Source organism: Cynocephalus volans, chromosome 10 (assembly GCF_027409185.1).
Source record: "Cynocephalus volans isolate mCynVol1 chromosome 10, mCynVol1.pri, whole genome shotgun sequence".
NCBI lineage: Eukaryota > Metazoa > Chordata > Mammalia > Dermoptera > Cynocephalidae > Cynocephalus > Cynocephalus volans.
In genome coordinates this window covers 1,340,808-1,359,603 of record NC_084469.1, presented here as the reverse complement: position 1 = coordinate 1,359,603, position 18,796 = coordinate 1,340,808, and the positions used below count along the sequence as shown (strand labels likewise).

General features: G+C 43.8%; 1 protein-coding gene across 1 annotated transcript in view; it reads right to left on the bottom strand.

Moving 5' to 3' along the window:
- Window positions 1–15,138: 15,138 nt before the first annotated feature.
- BRCA1 (BRCA1 DNA repair associated) overlaps window positions 15,139–18,796 on the bottom strand; it is a 62,223-nt gene continuing 58,565 nt past the window's right edge. The window contains exons 18-21 of the mRNA XM_063113173.1: window positions 18,326–18,380; window positions 16,648–16,721; window positions 16,229–16,289; window positions 15,139–15,263 (exon numbers count right to left, since the gene is read on the bottom strand). Of these exons, the coding sequence (XP_062969243.1) occupies window positions 15,139–15,263; window positions 16,229–16,289; window positions 16,648–16,721; window positions 18,326–18,380 (315 nt within the window). The remainder of the gene's footprint in view (window positions 15,264–16,228; window positions 16,290–16,647; window positions 16,722–18,325; window positions 18,381–18,796) is intronic.

Genomic DNA, 18,796 nt, shown 5'->3' with positions numbered 1-18,796 from the left:
CGAAATGAAGGGCAAATAGTATATTTCTCAGACAAACAAAAACTGCGGGAGTTCACCACCACACGACCACCCTTACAAGAAATTCTCAAGGGAGTACTGGGTTCAGTTCCTGAAAAATAACTACCACTGCCATAAAAACCCAAGAAAAATCAAAACCCATTAGTATAATAAAAACAGCATTCATGAAGAGAAAACAAACAAACAAAAAGGCTATCTACAACCCAAGGAACCAACAAATACAGAAAACAAACAGTAAATCAGAAAGCAAGGAACAAAAGATACCTAAGACAACCAAACAATAATCGATAAAATGCTAGGAATAAACCAACACTTTTCAATAACAACTCTTAATGTAAAAGGCTTAAATTCCCCAATCAAAAGACACAGACTGGCTGACTGGATTAAAAAGGAGGACCCAACTATATGCTGCCTTCAAGAGACCCACCTTACCCATAAAGACTCACATAGACTAAGAGTGAAAGGATGGAAAAAGATTTACCATGCAAACAGAAAAGAACAACGAGCTGGAGTAGCTATTCTTTTTTTTTTTTTTTTTTTTTGTCGTTTTTTCGTGACCGGCACTCAGCCAGTGAGTGCACCGGTCAGTCCTATATAGGATCCGAACCCACGGCGGGAGCGTCGCCGCGCTCCCAGCGCAGCACTCTACCAAGTGCGCCACGGGCTCGGCCCGAGGAGTAGCTATTCTTATATCTGATAAAATAGACTTTAAACTAAAAACCATAAAAAGAGACAATGAGGGACACTACATAATGATAAAAGGATTGGTCCATCAAGAAGACATAACAATCATAAATATATATGCACCCAATGTCAGAGCAGCCAGATTTATAAAACAAACTCTATTAGACCTAAAGAAGGAAATAGACACTAATACCATAATAGCAGGGGACCTGAACACCCCACTGTCAATATTGGACAGATCATCTAGGCAAAGAATCAGCAGAGAAACACAAGATCTAAACAATACTCTAGACCAATTGGACTTGGCAGATATCTACAGAACATTCCATCCAACAACCTCAGAATATTCATTCTTCTCATCAGCACATGGATCATTCTCCAGGATAGATCACATATTAGGTCACAAATCAAGTCGCAACAAATTCAAAAAAATTGGAATTATCCCATGTATTTTCACAGACCACAATGGATTAAAATTAGAAATCAATGACAAATGAAATTCTGAAAACTATACAAACACATGGAAATTAAACAGCATTCTACTTGGGGCCAAGCCCGTGGCGCACTCGGGAGAGCGCGGCGCTGGGAGTGCGGCGACACTCACACCGCGGGTTCAGATCCTGTATAGGAATGGCCGGTGCATTCACTGGCTGAGTGCTGGTCACGAAAAAAAGACAAACAAACAAACAAACAAATAAACAAAAAAACCAGCATTCTACTTAATGACATATGGGTCCAAGAAGAAATCAAGCAAGAAATCAAAAAATTTATTGAAACTAATGAAAATAATGATACATCATACCAAAACCTGTGGGATACTGCAAAAGCAGTACTAAGGGGGAAATTTATTGCATTAAATGCTCACCTCAGAAGAATGGAAAGATGGCAAGTGAACAACTTAAAGAACTAGAAAAACAAGAACAATCCAAACCTAAACTTAGCAGACGGAAAGAAATCATTAAGATCAGAGCAGAACTTAATGAAATTGAAACCCAAAAAAACAATACAAAAGATCAATGAATCAAAAAGTTGGTTTTTTGAAAAGATAAATGAAATAGACAAACCATTAGCATGGCTAACAAAAAAAAAGAAGAGAGAAGATTCAAATAACAAAAATTAGATGTGAAAAAAGTGATATTACACCTGATTCATCTGAAATACAAGGAATCATTCGAGACTACTATAAACAACTATACGCCAACAAATTTGAAAATCTGGAGGAAATGGATAAATTTCTGGACACACACAAGCTCCTAAAACTGAGCCATGAAGACAGAGAATCTGAACAGACCAATAACAAAAAAGGAGATTGAAGCTGTTATCAGAAGGCTCCCAACAAAGAAAAGCCCAGGACCAGATGGATTCACAGCAGAATTTTACGAAACATTCAAAGAGGAATTGACACTGATTCTTTACAAACTATTCCAAAAGACTGAAACAGACGCAAATCTCCCAAACTCATTCTATGAAGCAAACATCATCCTGATACCAAAACCAGGTAAAGATATAACGAAAAAAGAAAACTACAGGCTGATATCCTTGATGAATATAGATGCAAAAATCCTCACTAAAATGCTCGCAAACAGAATACAGCAACACATACGTAAAATTGTTCACCACGATCAAGTGGGATTCATCCCAGGGATGCAAGGTTGGTTCAACATACACAAATCAATAAATGTGATACACCATATTAATAAAATCAAACACAAGGACCATATGATCATCTCTATAGATGCTGAAAAAGCATTTGATAAAATTCAACATTGGTTCATGTCAAAGACCCTCTATAAGTTAGGTATAGACGGAAAGTATCTCAACATAATTAAAGCCATATATGATAAACCCACCACCAATATCATCCTGAATGGGGAAAAGCTGAAAGCTTTTCCTTTAAGAACAGGAACTAGACAAGGATGCCCACTCTCACCACTCCTATTCAACATAGTGTTGGAAGTACTAGCCAGAGCAATCAGAGAAGAGAAGGAAATAAAGGGCATCCAGACTGGAAAAGATGAAGTCAAACTGTCCCTGTTTGCAGATGACATGATCCTATATATCGAACAGCCTAAAGCCTCTACAAAAAAACTCTTGGAGGTGATAAATGATTTCAGCACAGTAGCAGGATACAAAATCAACACACAAAAAATCAGTAGCATTTCTATTCTCCAATAGTGAACATGCAGAAAGAGAAATCAAGAAAGCCTGCCCATTTACAATAGCCACCAAAAAAATAAAATACTTAGGAATTGAGTTAACCAAGGATGTGAAAAATCTCTATAATGAGAACTACGAACCACTGCTGAGAGAAATTAGAGAGGATACAAGAAAATGGAAAGATACCCCATGCTCTTGGATTGGAAGAATCAACATAGTGAAAATGTCCATACTACCCAAAGTGATATACAAATTCAATGCAATCCCCATCAAAATTCCAATGAAATTTTTCTCAGAAATGGAAAGAACTATACATTTATATGGAATAACAAAAGACCACGCATAGCCAAGGCAACACTGAGCAAGAAAAATAAAGCTGGAGGGGCCGAGCCTGTGGCGCACTTGGGAGAGTGCGGCACTGGAGGCATAACACTACCTGACTTTAAACTATACTACAAAGCTATAATAAGCAAAACAGTATGGTACTGTCATAAAAGCAGATACACTGATCAATGGAATAGAATAGAGAATCCAGAAATCAACCCACACACTGGGTAAGAGACTGCCTCTTTAGCAAATGGTGCTGGGAGAACTGGATATCATTATGCAGGAGAATGAAACTAGACCCATACCTTTCACCATACACTAAAGTCAACTCAAAATGGATTAAAGAATTAAATATATACCCTGAAACAATAAAACTTCTTAAAGAAAACATAGGAGAAACACTTCAGGAAATAGGACTGGACACAGACTTCATGAATACAACCCCAAAAGCACAGGCAACCAAAGGAAAAATAAACAAATGGGATTATATCAAACTAAAGAGCTTCTGCACAGCAAAAGAAACAATTAACAGAGTTAAAAGACAACCAACAGAGTGGGAGAAAATATCTGCAAAATATACATCTGACAAAGGATTAATATCCAGAATATACAATGAACTCAAACAACTTTACAAGAAAAAAACAAGCAACCCAATTAAAAAATGGGCAAAAGAGCTAAGTAGGCATTTCTCTAAGGAAGATATACAAATGGCCAACAGACATATGAAAAAATGCTCAACATCACTCAGCATCCGGGAAATGCAAATCAAAACTACACTGAGATACCATCTAACCCCAGTTAGGATGGCTAAAATCCAAAAGACTCTGAATGATAAATGCTGGCGAAGTTGCGGAGAAAAAGGAACTCTCATACATTGTTGGTGGGACTGCAAAATGGTGCAGCCTCTATGGAAAATGGTGTGGAGGTTCCTCAAACAATTGCAGATAGATCTGCCGTATGACCCAGCTATCCCACTGCTGGGAATATACCCAGAAGAATGGAAATCATCAAGTCGAAGGTATACCTGTTCCCCAATGTTCATCGCAGCACTCTTTACAATAGCCAAGAGTTGAAACCAGCCCAAATGTCCATCATCGGATGAGTGGATACGGAAAATGTGGTACATCTACACAATGGAATACTACTCAGCTATAAAAACGAATGAAATACTGCCATTTGCAACAACATGGATGGACCTTGAGAGAATTATATTAAGTGAAACAAGTCAGGCACAGAAAGAGAAATACCACATGTTCTCACTTATTGGTGGGAGCTAAAAATTAATATACAAATTCACACACACACACACAAACCGGGGGGCGGGGGGAAGAAGATATAACAACTACAATTACTTGAAGTTGATACGACAAGCAAACAGAAAGGACATTGTTGGGTGGGAGGGAAGAGAGGGAGGAGGGAGGGAGATTTCGGTAATGGGCCTCAATAATCAACCACATTGTATATTGACAAAAAAAATTAAAAAAAAAAAAGAAGACATGCAGGCTTGAGTACTTCTGAGCTGGGCTTTCCTGAGGGAATCAGGAAAGGCTTCTTGGAGCAGGTATTTTGCACTGGGATTGGAGGGCTGGAGGAAGGCCAGAAGACACAAGAATGGGGAGGTGCCTGTGCCGTTTTTTTTTTTTTTCAGCTGGCCAGTACAGGGATTGAACCCTGGGGTGGCTGTGTCTTGTTGCCACACCTATCCTGAGGGGCTGGAGAAAGCTTTAGTGACTCCTTCGAAGGCTGGGGTCCTTTGGTATTCATTTTCCTGAACTCTCATTATTTTTTCTGAAGTCTCTGGGTGAGAACCCTATGTTGCCATAGTGACCACACCCCAGATACACTCAGACTTGTCCTGCAGGTTGAGGAAGATAGGGGGAAGGGTCAGGACCCTGGCAGGCAATCCCAGTACAGCTCTCTCCCCCTACTCCTCATTCTGTTCCCCAGGAAGGGGTCCAGCTCTTTGTTCTAGGAGATTCTTCCACACAGAGCAGCTCCTCTCCTGCCTCATTCCTTCCAGCTGGGTTCCCAGGTCTCCCTCCATCTCTAGTCAGTCCTTTAGTTGCTCTCCTCGAGGCTTCACGAGGGTTAAAGGGAGGGGACACTGCAGGTCTGGAGGGATGGGGCGATTCCCAAGCAGCTACTCCCCAGCAGCAGGAGAGACAAGGGAGACATGTACATATGTGCCCCCCCCCCCCCCCCCCCCCCCCCGAGAAAATGCCTCTGCTGTTGACTCCTAAATAACAGATGTCTGTCTGCATATTAATGAGATTGGACGAATAATTGGTGAGTTTTTCATTCAGTGTCAGAATGAACCCAGAGGCCTTATGTTCATGCATACAGACCCACTCACCCCCTGGCTCTCCCCTTCCCCCAGAGCACAATGAAATAGACATAGCCACTGGCAGGCTTGACCCACAAAGGGGAGGGGCAGACGGGAACTCCCGGGAGGGGGTGTTAGCAGGAGAGAGACCCCTGTGGTCTGGGTTTGTCAGGTTTCTCTCTTTTGATCCTGAGGCGCAAAAACCTGCATTTGTGAGATTTCACCACCCTGCAGAAGGGGCCCAGAGGAAGGTGAGAGTCAGAGGACAGAAGAGGGTTCTAGGGGGAGGCAATCGCTGCTTAGCGGAGAGCAACAAAGCATTGGTGTCCTTCAGTGAGACTGTGCCTTGCTTGAGCCAGGAATCAATGGGTGGTTCCTTACCCGGCCCCTGCATTAGACTCTGCCAGGGTGAGGTGAAGGAACCAAGAGTTTGGAGTCAGTCAGACACCTACCATTTGTCAGCAGGTGCTCTTGCACTAGTTACTCAGCCTCTCTGAGCCCCAGTCTCTTTGGCTCTAGGAACTCCTACCTCTCAAGATTGAAAGGATGAGATGAGATAAAGCGTGTCATGTGTCTGTCTTAGTGCCTGGTTTATAATAGGCCCCAATACGTATTTGTTCTCTTCCCATCTATCCCCCAAACATACCAAGACAGTTTCCAAAGTGCTGCCTCTCTTGCCAGATCTGCCCTTGTTAGGGCAGGGGTTAATTAAAAGCTTAGTATCTTAGGTGCCTAGAAACCAAGAGGAAAAGATACAGAGAGCGGCAGGATCAGAGAAAGAAATTAGACAGGCCTGGAAGAGACTGATGGAAACCAAGGCTAGGAACAGGAGAGAGACCACAGAGATAGAACCAGAAGATGGGAATGGGGAATGGAGAAGGCATCGCAGGGGAGTGAAACGAGCCCTGGGATGAGAGCCTACAATCTAGAGGGTAGCATCTAGAAACCCCAGCTCTGCCTTGCACTCCCTGTTTGACTTTCTTCGCAAATCTCGTCCCCTCTTAGCATCTCAATCCCCTCCTCTGTAAAATGAGGGAGTGGTTTGCTCTCTAAGATCCCTTTCCATTGTGCGAGAACAAGAGTCTCAGTGGTCTGGGGGAGCACACGGTTCCCCGTCAGTCACTTGTGCTCTGTCTCCTCTCTCCCTTGGTAAATGGATCTGCTGCACCAGCAAACAACTGTCCATTGTGTCCTAATGAGGGACGAGCAGGGAAAACCAGTCACTTATGATGCAAATGAGCTGAAGGCTGCAGCCTCCTGTCACTCACTGAGGGCTTCTCTTCTGCCCAGAGCCCAGCGCCGCCCCAGCTGAGCCTTTCTCCCAAGCCCCAGTTCCCACCTGGTCCTGGAGGAGAAAGCAGGGGAGACCCAGACCGGTCTTCCATTGTTATTCATTGCCACTCCCTGCAAGGAGCCCCAACCCTAAAAGCCTCAGAGCCAGGCCTAGCTCCTCTCCCCACCCCACGGGTTTCTCAGTTTTTTGTTTTTTTAAAAAATTGAGTGAAATTCACATAACATACAATTCACCATTTTAAGGTGTATTCAGTGGCATTTAGTGCATTCACAATGATGTGTGACCACCAGCCCTCTGGACTAAGGTTCGTTTTTGTGTTTGTTTTATGTTTTGCAGTTGGCCTATACAGGGATCCAAACTTGTGACCTTGGTGGTGTAAGGTTTTATGCCCCCTCTGCCCATTCCATGCCCTACAGCCTTCAGTGGGACAGAGACAGGAAAGCTGCTGAGGCCTGAGCAGAGTCTAGAAGGAACGGAGGCTGATGTTGGGGTAAAGGCAGAGAAAAGGTCAGGGCTGGCCTAGGGTGAAGAGGATAATCCCCAGGCCTATGACAATACTATAGGAGAGCAGGCTTGGACTTTGGTGAGAAGGAGAAATCACTTCCTTGGCCAGCACAGCCCTGGGGCCATGTCTTTAGGAAATGACCTCTTGAATTTTTATGGGGATATTTTCCCCCCTCTTAATTTCTCTGTCATTTAGTTAGAAACCAGAGGTGGCTCCCGCACAGATCTTGATTTCTATGGCTTTCAGAGCCACTGTGGGATTGGGGATGATCCCATCAGCAGGCTTCTCACCTTGGTGGCTGCTGAGTGCCCTGATACAACCCCCATAGCCCTTTGCCTCCAGCAAAGAACTCCCTTCACAAGGCTCCAGGGACAGGGTTTACCAAGGGAAGATTTTCTACCTACTCAGTACTAGCTTATTCCAGAGTCCTATAGCCTGACAGCTGGGAAGACCCTCCTAAGTTGTAACTTGAGTTTCTCTTGCTGATATACATTGCCATTTGGTTTATGTGGTTTTCAAGAGAAGATGGCAAACATCTGCTTATCTGTGTGTCTGTGTTACTTTCAGATTCACCCTCTCTCCCTTTCCTCATCTAGGACATGTGGTAATGCTTTAAAACAAAACAAACAAAAAACCCTTCTGGAATTAACCAGTGTCAGCTGCTGCAGCATTGCAGAGAAAAATCTTTACACAGTTACAAACTTTTTTTCACCTTCCTCAGCCCCTGCTCCTACTCAACTGGAGTTCATAATCCCTCTCTCCCAGACATGACCCAGACAACGTAATGAGAGAGAGTATTTCCATCTATGGCCTAATGAATAGGGACTCCTGGGCCAGTTAGTTCCAGGTCTGCCACCTACTCACTGAATGACCTCTGACAAGGCTCTGGACCTCAGTTTTATCATCTGTAAAGTAGGGTTAGCAATCTTTACCCTAGTAAGGAGAGAGAGATAATGGCTGTTAGTGCTTTGAACTTGCAAAGAGATGATCATGAACATCATAATTATTTCCCTGTTGATGGCAGCAGAAGTCTCTCTGTCTGCCTTGAGTGGCCGGCCTGGAGAAGGCCTCGCTGATGAATAGGGAAAACTGATGTTTTGTCTGGGTGGCTTTTGGTCTGATTAATCAAAAGAGGGTGGGTTTCATGACAGGCAAAAGAGAAAGAGGAAATCTGTAGGTGTGGGTTTAGAAAAGGAAGAGTGATTCTTGGACATTTAGATTCCTTACGTTGTTTTTGGAATAAATCAGGGTCCTAGAAAAATGGGTGGGAATGACTGAAGGGAATGAGCACTTCCAGTGGCAGAATGTGGCTGGTTTTCCAAAGTTCTTGAGGGTGGGGCCAGCAGATAAATAAGCCCTTCAATTCACTAAGTTTATTCATTCATCCTTTAACTCATTTAAGCAGGTACTCATTGGGTGCCTAATAAGGTATCTGCCAGGTATAGAGCTGAGTTGTAAAAAAGATAAAGTGATACTAATCCTGTCCATAAGGGATTGTAAGGACCTTCTAGTCAAACAGAGAAGATAGAATATGCACACAAATAACTAATCAGTTGAAGGAGTCATAGATAAAGCAAAACTTCCGGGGTATTCCAAGTGGGGAGAGATTCTGGCGTAAAAAACCTGGGGAAGGCTCTCTGGAGAAGGGTGGCCAAGATTCGGTCTTGTGGAGATGGTAGATCAGGACTCATCCAGTAGATGATACAGTATGAGAAAGAATATGTGGGTCCACATATTTGATGTCCAGGGTGTCTGAAAGGGAGCAGTGGGTAAGACACTGGAGAAGTTGGGTTTGAGCTTGGGATGGGAAGTCTGGGGAGATTGAGTGGAGAGAAGGGTCAGAGAAATGTATCTTCAGTGGACTCTCATCTCTTCTCTCTCTGGATCAGGTGCTCCTTCTTCCAATTCTGGTAGCTGGGGGTTCTCACCAGGGCCTTCTGGAATCTCCTGGCTTCCTTTTCATCTGGCCAAATCCTACCCAAGCCCCAATGCCCAGTTGCGATGCCTCCTCTAGAAGTCCCCCCGCAGCAGGCAGAGCTTGGCCCCACCATGCAGCCCCCCAAAATCTTTTGAACCAAAATTCTGTAAGAGATTTCTGTGGCTTTCTTGCCTCACCCATGGAAGAGTAAGCAATTTGAAGGCTGGAAATGGATCTTTCCTCCTGCCTTTCGACAAGTACACACACACACAGAGGCTATCACAGAACTGGGCGTGTAGTCTCCCCTCAATCACTAATCTTATTGTTATTCACTGCCTTCTAGGACAGTTCCCAGCAAAATGCTCCGGAAAGAGCATGGGCTTAAGCTTCACACAAATTGTTGAGTCTGGGCTCTGCCCCTTCCTGTTGTCTGACCTTGGGCAAGTTGCTTGACCTCTCCAAGCTTCATTTTCCTCATTTGTATGTGGGGAATGTGTGTGACACTTAGTAGGAGTGTGCAAATGTTAGTCATTAATGATTATTATTGTTGTTGTCCCTGAGACCTGGCGATATCAGATGGTCGAGAGAACTCAGGGCTGGGTTTCCATTTTCCTTCCCTTTTAATTTAGTCATCGTCTCCTCCCACTACTGCCTGTGTTGTCTTCCGGGGTCTTTCCTGTCACCAGTCCATGGGTCTGCCTGCCTTTCTCCCTCCTGGCCAGCTTTCTCTTCTCCCCTCAGAAAGCTTGGCTACTGCTGACTCACACTGGGTATGAGCTGTTTGTGCCTTGCACACCATCAGTCAATAAAGATAAATTGCAAAATCATTGGTTTTATTTGTTCTTGTTACCTTGAGGGCTGTCTGAAATTGCCTTTCTTTTGAAAGCCATATTTGCATATCTCTATGCTGGAGTCAAAGGCTGCAGCTGTGGTTTCACTGCAATTTAAATATTAATAAAACCTCGTAAACCTCTAACTGTTTATTTTAAAGCTAGGTTGCTAATACAATTTAATCTTTGTCCTCTGCTTTGTATTTGCTTATAGGGCCATTTTGGAGTTAACTGAAGCCAGCTGCTGCAACCTTGTAGATAAGAACCACTTACTAGCCCACAAACCTTATTTATCCTTCACCTCTCTTGGAGACCAAATAATATATCATAGGTAACATTTTATACCATTTAGCAGCCTCTTGCACTAAACCAGTGGTTTTCAATCTTGAGTCTGTTGCAGAATTGTAGGTTGCTGGGCCTCACCACCAGAGTTTCTGACTCAGTCCGTCTGGGTGCGGCCTGGGAATATGCATAGCTAAGTTCCTAGTTGATGCTGTTGTCCCTCCACCCCCATCAGGTGACCATACTTTGAAAACCATTGTACTAAGCCACATGTTAAGCAGCCATATTGTGGGGAAAATAGAACAGTGTAGTCAGGCTCCCTCGACCCAGGTCCAGTTGGGGGTGGGGCAGCACATTTCTTGTAAACAAGTTGTGTGTGAGTGGAGTTAGTGCACATGTGCACCCATGAATCTTTTTAGTTTGTTGCTATTGTGTGTTCTTCAGTTTGTGAAGCAGAGCTGGCTGGCAGAGCTCGTATCTAAAAATAGAACGTTTACTCTGCTGGCAGCTGCTCAGTTTTTCTTTGGACTTTGCCAGTAGCAGTCGAGTTTCTGAGTCTCTTTGGACTGCCTAGGTATTAGACGTGTGTGTGCTGAATAAAGACTGTACCTACTTCAACCAAGGCTCCAAGGACCTTTTTGCCGGTTACTTAGCTCATAGACCTGCGTGTGAAGGGTTTGTGGCTCAGTCTGGACAACGGGCTCGTGGGGTCTGTAAGCTCCAGACCCAGCCCTAGCTCTACACATATCATTTTGAATCCTTGAAACTAGGTCTCTAAAGTTCATGCTCCCCAGGAACCATAAAGTCAGGGGTCTCTGCAGATCTAGATTCTTTCCAGCCCCTCAAACCGTTGCTTAGATTTTGCTGATCCTTCAGACACTCAGGATTAGCTCCCTCTACAACTTCCAATCCCTACTCTCTGCAGGAACTGGCTGTTTCCAGTTCTTCTTAATTTTCTATTTACCCGGATTCATTTCTTTAATTTTCTTCTTGTTACAGGCAGGTTTACAGGCTGTTGGAGGGATCAAAGCATCACTGAAGTACAGTGTGAAGGGGCCTCCGGCTCAGCCATTTTACAGCTGTTGATAAGCGAGCTTTCACATTCCCTGGGTAGCAGGTCCCATTCTCTCATGTTTCTGTGGGTAGATCTGCAGTTCCCCCTCACCCTGCTCTTCTCTGTGCTGTCTGCCTCTGGGGTTGCCCTTATCTCCTCCTTGCAGCCTTCACAGGATACACTCTGGGCAGCTTGGCTCCTTCCGCTCCAACCACCCCAACACTGATTCCTTTTTCTCCAGCATGTTTTGGAGCCAATACATTGTTGATGATTCTGGTTGCACTTTTTAGGAAGGAGATAATCTGCTGAACTCTTCCCTTGTGTCTGCATGATAAACTTCCTAATTCGTTTCCAGCTTCTTTGAAGAAGTTCATTTTGTGGAGTAAGATAAAGGCAGTACAGAATCTAGTTCCTTAACTAGCTGCTGTGCCCAGAGAGGGCTAGAGATTGTGGGGTGGAAAAGTGGGAGGACATCTTAAAGTCAGAGGTCAAAGGAACAAAGAGATTTACTCCATCACTAGATAGGACTCATAAACCGGGACAGGCAGCATGAGGCCAGGGCCAGTTGACTTCTGGGAAAGGTTATGCAGAGCTCAAAACAGATGGGGCACACATTTGTTGGGAGACCTTGAGAGACAATTACGGAACACTTTTTAATGTGTTTTAATCATTTCAACTGTCACCCAGGATTCCTGAAAAGGCAGGTGTACTAGATAGATGTGGCTTTTCCCATTAATGCAACAGTGATGGGGGCAGCAGGGCAAGGCCTGACTCACCCCCAAGGGCCAGTAAGCCATGACTGGTCACTGGAAATGAGACACTGTGGGACAGAAGACTTGGCCCTAATGTAGCACTTCTGCTTGCTCCCTGCCCATCATTACTACTAACAAACATTGAGACCCATCGACTGGCTGGCAGGCAGACAGGGAGCTGGCCTGGGTCCCAGAGAGATCAAGCTGTAGGTGATGCTAAATTGGAAAGCTCTGACAACTGAAAGACACATAATCATAAGCTGGGAGGCTGGATGAGAGTGGATATAAAAGCCATGATTTAATCCTGTAAACTCCTTTCCTTGACATAGGGTTCCTTTTACTGTCTCCCACCAGGACCAACAAAGGAAGTGAATGCTAGTTCTCCTCACAACCCACTCCTCTCTCAAAATTCCCTTAAGGCTTGAACTGGTGCCTTCTGTCCTGGGGTCAGTGGCTGATGCAGACAGAAAGCTAAATGATGGGACAAAAATGTGGGTTCAGAGTTCCACGCAGTCATTTTCTAGAGCTTCAGTTCCATTTTTCAAAAGAGGCAACAAATACCCACCTAACAGGGCTGTGATGAAGACTGAGATAAAATGTAATAACAGCAGTTAGCTCCATGTTCTTTCCTTTCGCACCCCTCCCCCTCTTACAAATATAGCAGAACTGAATTGTGTGATGACTTCATTCTCTGCCTCAAAGAGGATTCCAATCTCTGAATAGTGTGAGCACCAAGAAATGATGGTACACATATTAAATAGAAGTGATAGGCAGAATTCTAAAGATGTCCTCCCTCATTGATGTCTCGGTTATTCAGTCCAACACTAATCCAGGTATTGCTGTGAAGCGACTTTGTAGCTGTAAATAAGTTTATAGACCTTAAGATAGGGATATCACCCCGGATTGGGCCCAGGGTTACTGAGTCAGCTTAAATACATTATCTATTGCTGGTGGGTACAATCTAATCACTTGAGCCCTTAAAACCAGAGAAATGTCTCTGGCAGAAGTTAGAAAGATGCAGCAGTCAGAGATACAGTGTGAGAAAAACCTGACCAGCCACTGCTGGCTTTGGAGATGGAGGAAGAGGGACCAGGAGCCTAGGAACGTGGGTGGTCTCTAGAAGCTGAGAGTGACCCTGGCCAACATCCAGCAAAGAAACAGGGATCTCAGTCCTACAACTGCAACAATTTAGCCAACAACATGAATGAGCTTGGAAGCAGATTCATTCCCAGAACCTCTAGAACAGAATATAGCCCTGCCAACACCTCGATTCTGGCCTCATGAAATCTGAAACAAAGAAACCGGTTGAGCCACCTAGGACTTCTGACCTACAGAACTGTAAAATAATAAACAGAAGATGTTGTAAGACACTACATTTGTGGCAGTGTTATGGCAGTAATAGAAAATACGAAAGGTAAAACCCTAAGAGGTAGATGGTTTTTTTTTTTTTTTAAAAGATGACCGGTAAGGGGATCTTAACCCTTGACTTGGTGTTGTCAGCACCACGCTCAGCCAGTGAGCGAACCGGCCATCCGTATATGGGATCCGAACCCGGGGCCTTGGTGTTATCAGCACCGCACTCTCCCGAGTGAGCCACGGGCCGGCCCTTTTTTTTTTTTTTTTAATAGACAAGGAGACTAAAGTACAGCAAAAAGGTTTTGAGAAAGTCTGCAGGTGTTAATCTCAAGAAGTCATTCTTGGTGGAATTTTTTTTTTTTTTTTTTTAAAAAGATGACTGGTAAAGGGATCGTAACGCTTGACTTGGTGTTGTCAGCACCACGCTCACCCAGTGAGCAAACAGGCCATCCCTATATGGGATCTGAACCCGTGGCCTTGGTGTTATCAGCACCGCACTTTCCCGAGTGAGCCACATGCTGGCCCCTTGGTGGAAATGTTTGCTATCTTTGTTTTTTTGGGTTTTTTGGGGGGTGACTGGCATGGGGATCTGAACCTTTCACCTTGGTGTTTTCATATTTGCAGTGTTAACAGCACACATCTGCAGACACAAGTCTGCATTGCCCTTACCCACGGGGGGGCTAGGGAAGACCTAGTCCTTCCAAGAGCTATAAACAGTCCTGGATAATGAGTTTAAGAAAAACACTTTCTCTTCCTTCAGCAAGCAAAATTATTTATTAAGCTGTATGGTTCAACAGTAGGGAGCAAAGGGAAAAAAAATTACCTCAAAGAAAGCAATAGTTCCATTCTTGGTGGGATCCATCATTTTACAGACATGAAATATTCATAACAGAGATCTTATATTTTAAGGGGAATAGGTTACATACCAGAGGTACAATAATAAACGTTCTATTTATTACTGACAGGGAATTAGAAGACTCTCTTTGGACACTGGTTCTTCAAAATATTCTGCTGTTTCAGAGCACATTCTTTAGAAATCCAGTAACTATAGCTCAGACTTTTGAAGATCTCTTCTAATCAGCCCTCAACTTTCATATTCATTTCCATTATCTTCCTCTGAATTTCCTCCCTAATGCTTCACTCCAACATTTGAGAGCTGCCCAAGGACTGTTCTCATTTAAATTACATCACAGATCCCCAGTACTCTCCTTCCATCGAAGTGCCTGACTCTTGGCTTTTATGAACACAGGGTTTTAGAGAAACAAACTTAGGGAAACCAGCTCTTCTCCTGAGGAGAAGCCACTCTGCCTCGAGTCCTAAGCCAATAGCCCTAATACAAGGAATAGGGCTGATAAATAATGAATCAGGACCTTGCTCAGTTGCTGGGATTTAAATGGTTTTAACTTCTTCTCAGGTGAAAATTATCACAATTTTGTGCACATGGCAGATTTCAAAGGGAGACTTGAAGCAGAAAAATTTTAAGGGACACTTACGTAGCCAGAACTTCTTTTCAGGCCAATGTACATAAAATATTTAGTAACTGGGACTGTGGAAGGACTGAGAGTGAGAGTGCCTGGAAATGCCACTTCTTAAGCTCATCTTGGGGTCCTGTGGCTCTACACATGTGGCTGGCTGTAATCAGCAGCAGCTGTGGGGGATCTGGGGTATCAAGTAGGTGTCCAGCTCCTGGCACTCATACAGGGCTACGCTGTCCAGCACCCACTCTCGGGTCACCACAGATGCCTCACACATCTGTCCAATTGCTGGAGACAGAGAACACAAACAGAGATTAGTGTCAATTCACATTCTCCCAGGCCAGATTCCAGTTAATCTATTCCAGGGACCTGGTTGTATGAGTTCTTAGGGTTAATCAGGTAGGAGCCATATTGTTCCTGTCAAGCAAAAGCCTATAGCCTCTGGCAACTGTATTAACATAAACTTCAATCTGTTAAAGGAAAAGCCACCAGAGAGAGTAAAAGAGCATTGCAATTTAATGATGTGGAAAAATGTTTGCAATATCTTAAGTGAAAATACAAAAATAGTATGACGAGTAGGATCACATTTGTACATACGAGTACATACAGACAAGCCTGGTAGAATTTTATAATGATCATCTCCTAGTGGTGGGACTACCTGGATTATTTTATTGTTTTTGTGCTGGTTTATATTTTCTGTAATGAACATTCATTTTTTTTTTTTTTGTCTTTTTCATGACTGGCACTCAGCCAATGAGTGCACTGGCCAGTCCTATATGGGATCCGAAACCACAGCGGGAGCGCCGCTGCGCTCCCAGCGCCGCACTCTCCCGAGTGCGCCACGGCTTGGCCCTGTAATGAACATTCATATTTAAACTTCCCCCAATGAAAATAGTCATGCACTATTTTTAAAATATAAAACAAACAACAAAAAATTTTAAAAGACACCTTAGGGGCCAACCCTGTGGCGCACTCGGGAGAGTGTGGCGCTGGGAGCGCAGCAGCCCTCCTGCCGCGGGTTCGGATCCTATATAGGGATGGCCAGTGCGGTGCGCTCACTGGCTGTGAGCGCGGTGCGGCCGGTCACAAAAAAAGACAAAAAAAAAAAAAAAAAAAAAAAGACACCTTAGCCATTCATTCAACAAATATTTAAAATGTGCCAAGAACTTTGCTACTCAAGCACCAGGTAATGAGTGGTGAACCAAACCTATCCAACAGGACTCCATGTGACACAGTGCATGCAGGCACCTTACCATGGAAGCCATTGTCCTCTGTCCAGGCGTCTGGCTGCACGACCACAATTGGGTGAGCATCCTGCATCCCCAGGAAGGAAAGAGGATGGAGAGTGTCAGAATAGGACTTTTGGAACAGTCACTTCACCATTTCTTGATAATTGTTAAAACAGACTACTCTGGGGGCAGCCACAGAAAGAAGGGGGAAAGGCACATGGCAAAAATGGTTAGAAGGGAAGAGCCTTCCCTCAGTATGTTAAATACTTATAGTTCCCAAGTCCTTACTCATCCCTTACAGATGGAGTCTTCTCTCAATGTGGTCAGAGAAGGCTCCTGAGGCTACAGTAGGGGGGTCCACGGGGACTGATTGGTACCATCCTTGCTCAATTACAGGAGAGAATATTGTGTCCTCCCTCTCTGACAGGGTACCAAATACTTACTGTGCCACAGGTGAATGATGAAAACTCCTTCACTACAGAAGCCCCACACAGCTGCACCAACCACTCCAGTTGATCTAAACAGGATATTTAGACCTAAAATCACCACAGTAATCTGCATACTTAACCTGGGCCCTCTACCCCATACTCCTCTGGATGAAGGCTTACAGCAAGACTGTGGGAGTCCCTGTCTCTCTGCTCCAAAGAACAGAAAGGCTTTAAACTAGAATTCATACTAGAAGTATGGATTCTAAGTCAATTTGACACTGATCTGCCATCTACTCTTGCTATTAATCTCCATAAGGCCACTTGGCAGTAAGGCTTGATAGTTTCTCAAATAAAAGACTGAAAGAAAAACAAAATACTCAAGATCTAATTTCCACTAATTTGCCAAATTGCTGGCTAAGATTGTGCAAAAAACCACCCACCTTCCTTCCCTCCCTCGTTGCATCCTAATTCTGTGCTGGTAAATGATAATCACAACCACTGAGAGCATCATACTTGGTGGTAATTACTGTGAATGTTAAGAGACAGGAAGATAATTCATCTAGTCAAAAAAAAAATACACGTCATCATGGTCAGAAACTAAGCATATCCATGGGGAAAGGATACATGCTGAGCTGGAATCAACATACTTGGGGGAAGAGAAATCAGAAGAGATAATAGAGATGTTCCATTTGCACCTGGAAAATCAGCAAAACTGACCCATGGAGATCTTCTGGGCCCCTATGAATGTGCTCTTCAAGGCATCCATGTATATTGCTCTTTCCCATTAGCCTATTTCTGGGAATTGCTGAGGCGCTCCTGTTTGTCTGTTCAAAGTGAGGTTGATTAACCACCAAAATGATACCTCTAGATACCTTGGTCTTTGCTATACTAAAGTATAAAAACAGTGAGAAATCCCTGAGTGGTACTTGGAAATTTCATACAAATTCAATCAATAACCAATACACAAGATGGGAGCAAAATTACATTGTCAGTCTCTCTTGCTGCCACTCATCTGCTGGTGACCAGATGCTAAGGGCTTTCTCTGAGTAAGAGGACTTAAGTCCCTGGGGCAGAAGTGGGGCACAGGAGGCAGAAGTGTGTAGTAGCTTTTGTTTTGAAAAGAACAAAACAAATCCATACACACATCAATGGTTCAGTGCCACACAACTCCAGGGTTGAGCCCCACAACAGTCCTAAATATAACATCACACTCAGTGTCAAGTTTAATTAGAAAATGTTCATCAAGAGTCTTCCCCTGCTCTGGGCCTGTGTGGGGCCTCACACCCACAGGGCTTACGCAGCTGCTGTGCTTTCTACTCTGAATTAAGATGATTAAGGAAGAGCAGAATTCTTTCTTGATGTTTACAAAACCAAAGGTCTCTTCTCCCTGATTTAGTATTCCCTTCCTTGCTTAGTCCAATGGGCCCAAACAGCAGCTCAACCCTCATCTGAGCACAGAATACACTATGCCCTAGCTCCTAACTCTTCACCACCTTTGTGCTCTTGAGAAGGGGCATAATGTCTAGGTTTTTGCTATAGGATAACATTTAGGTGCCATTTTGTCTGGAGGGTAGTGGAGAAATAGAATAACCTCTAGAACATCTCACCAATCTGAGGAACCCCAGGAAGGTGATCTAGCCTATAACATTCCACCATGTAAGAGTGGAACTCTGCAGTTCTCTCAGACCCTTACCTGTGGGCATGTTGGTAAAGGGCCCATAGCAACAGATTTCTAGGCCCCTGAAGATCTGGAAGAGAGAAAGAGAGAGAGGGACAGGGGGATGGAGAGAAAGAAACACTAGTTATAAAATGAGTACAGGCTTTTATAAAAAAGAGAGTCTTTCAAAAAGGCAGAACTTTTCTTTTTCTTTTACTTCCTGACAATTATTGTTACACTTCCCAGAGACAATCAGTCCAATGTCCAGAATACTGATGGATTTCAGAAGATTTTTTTGAAGTACATATGTAATTGATCTACACCATACAGTCATTCTTTGTCATTCAAGGGCTGATCATCCCACCTTGTCACCAATCAGGCCCAGGCTCCTTCCTGATGACCTTTGCAGGTGATTTCACTTCTTGTTACAGATATGAGGGAAAAAAAAAACTGGTCCTTCTTTATGTTTAATAAAAGGCTTGGATGGCATTAAATCCAAAGCAATTG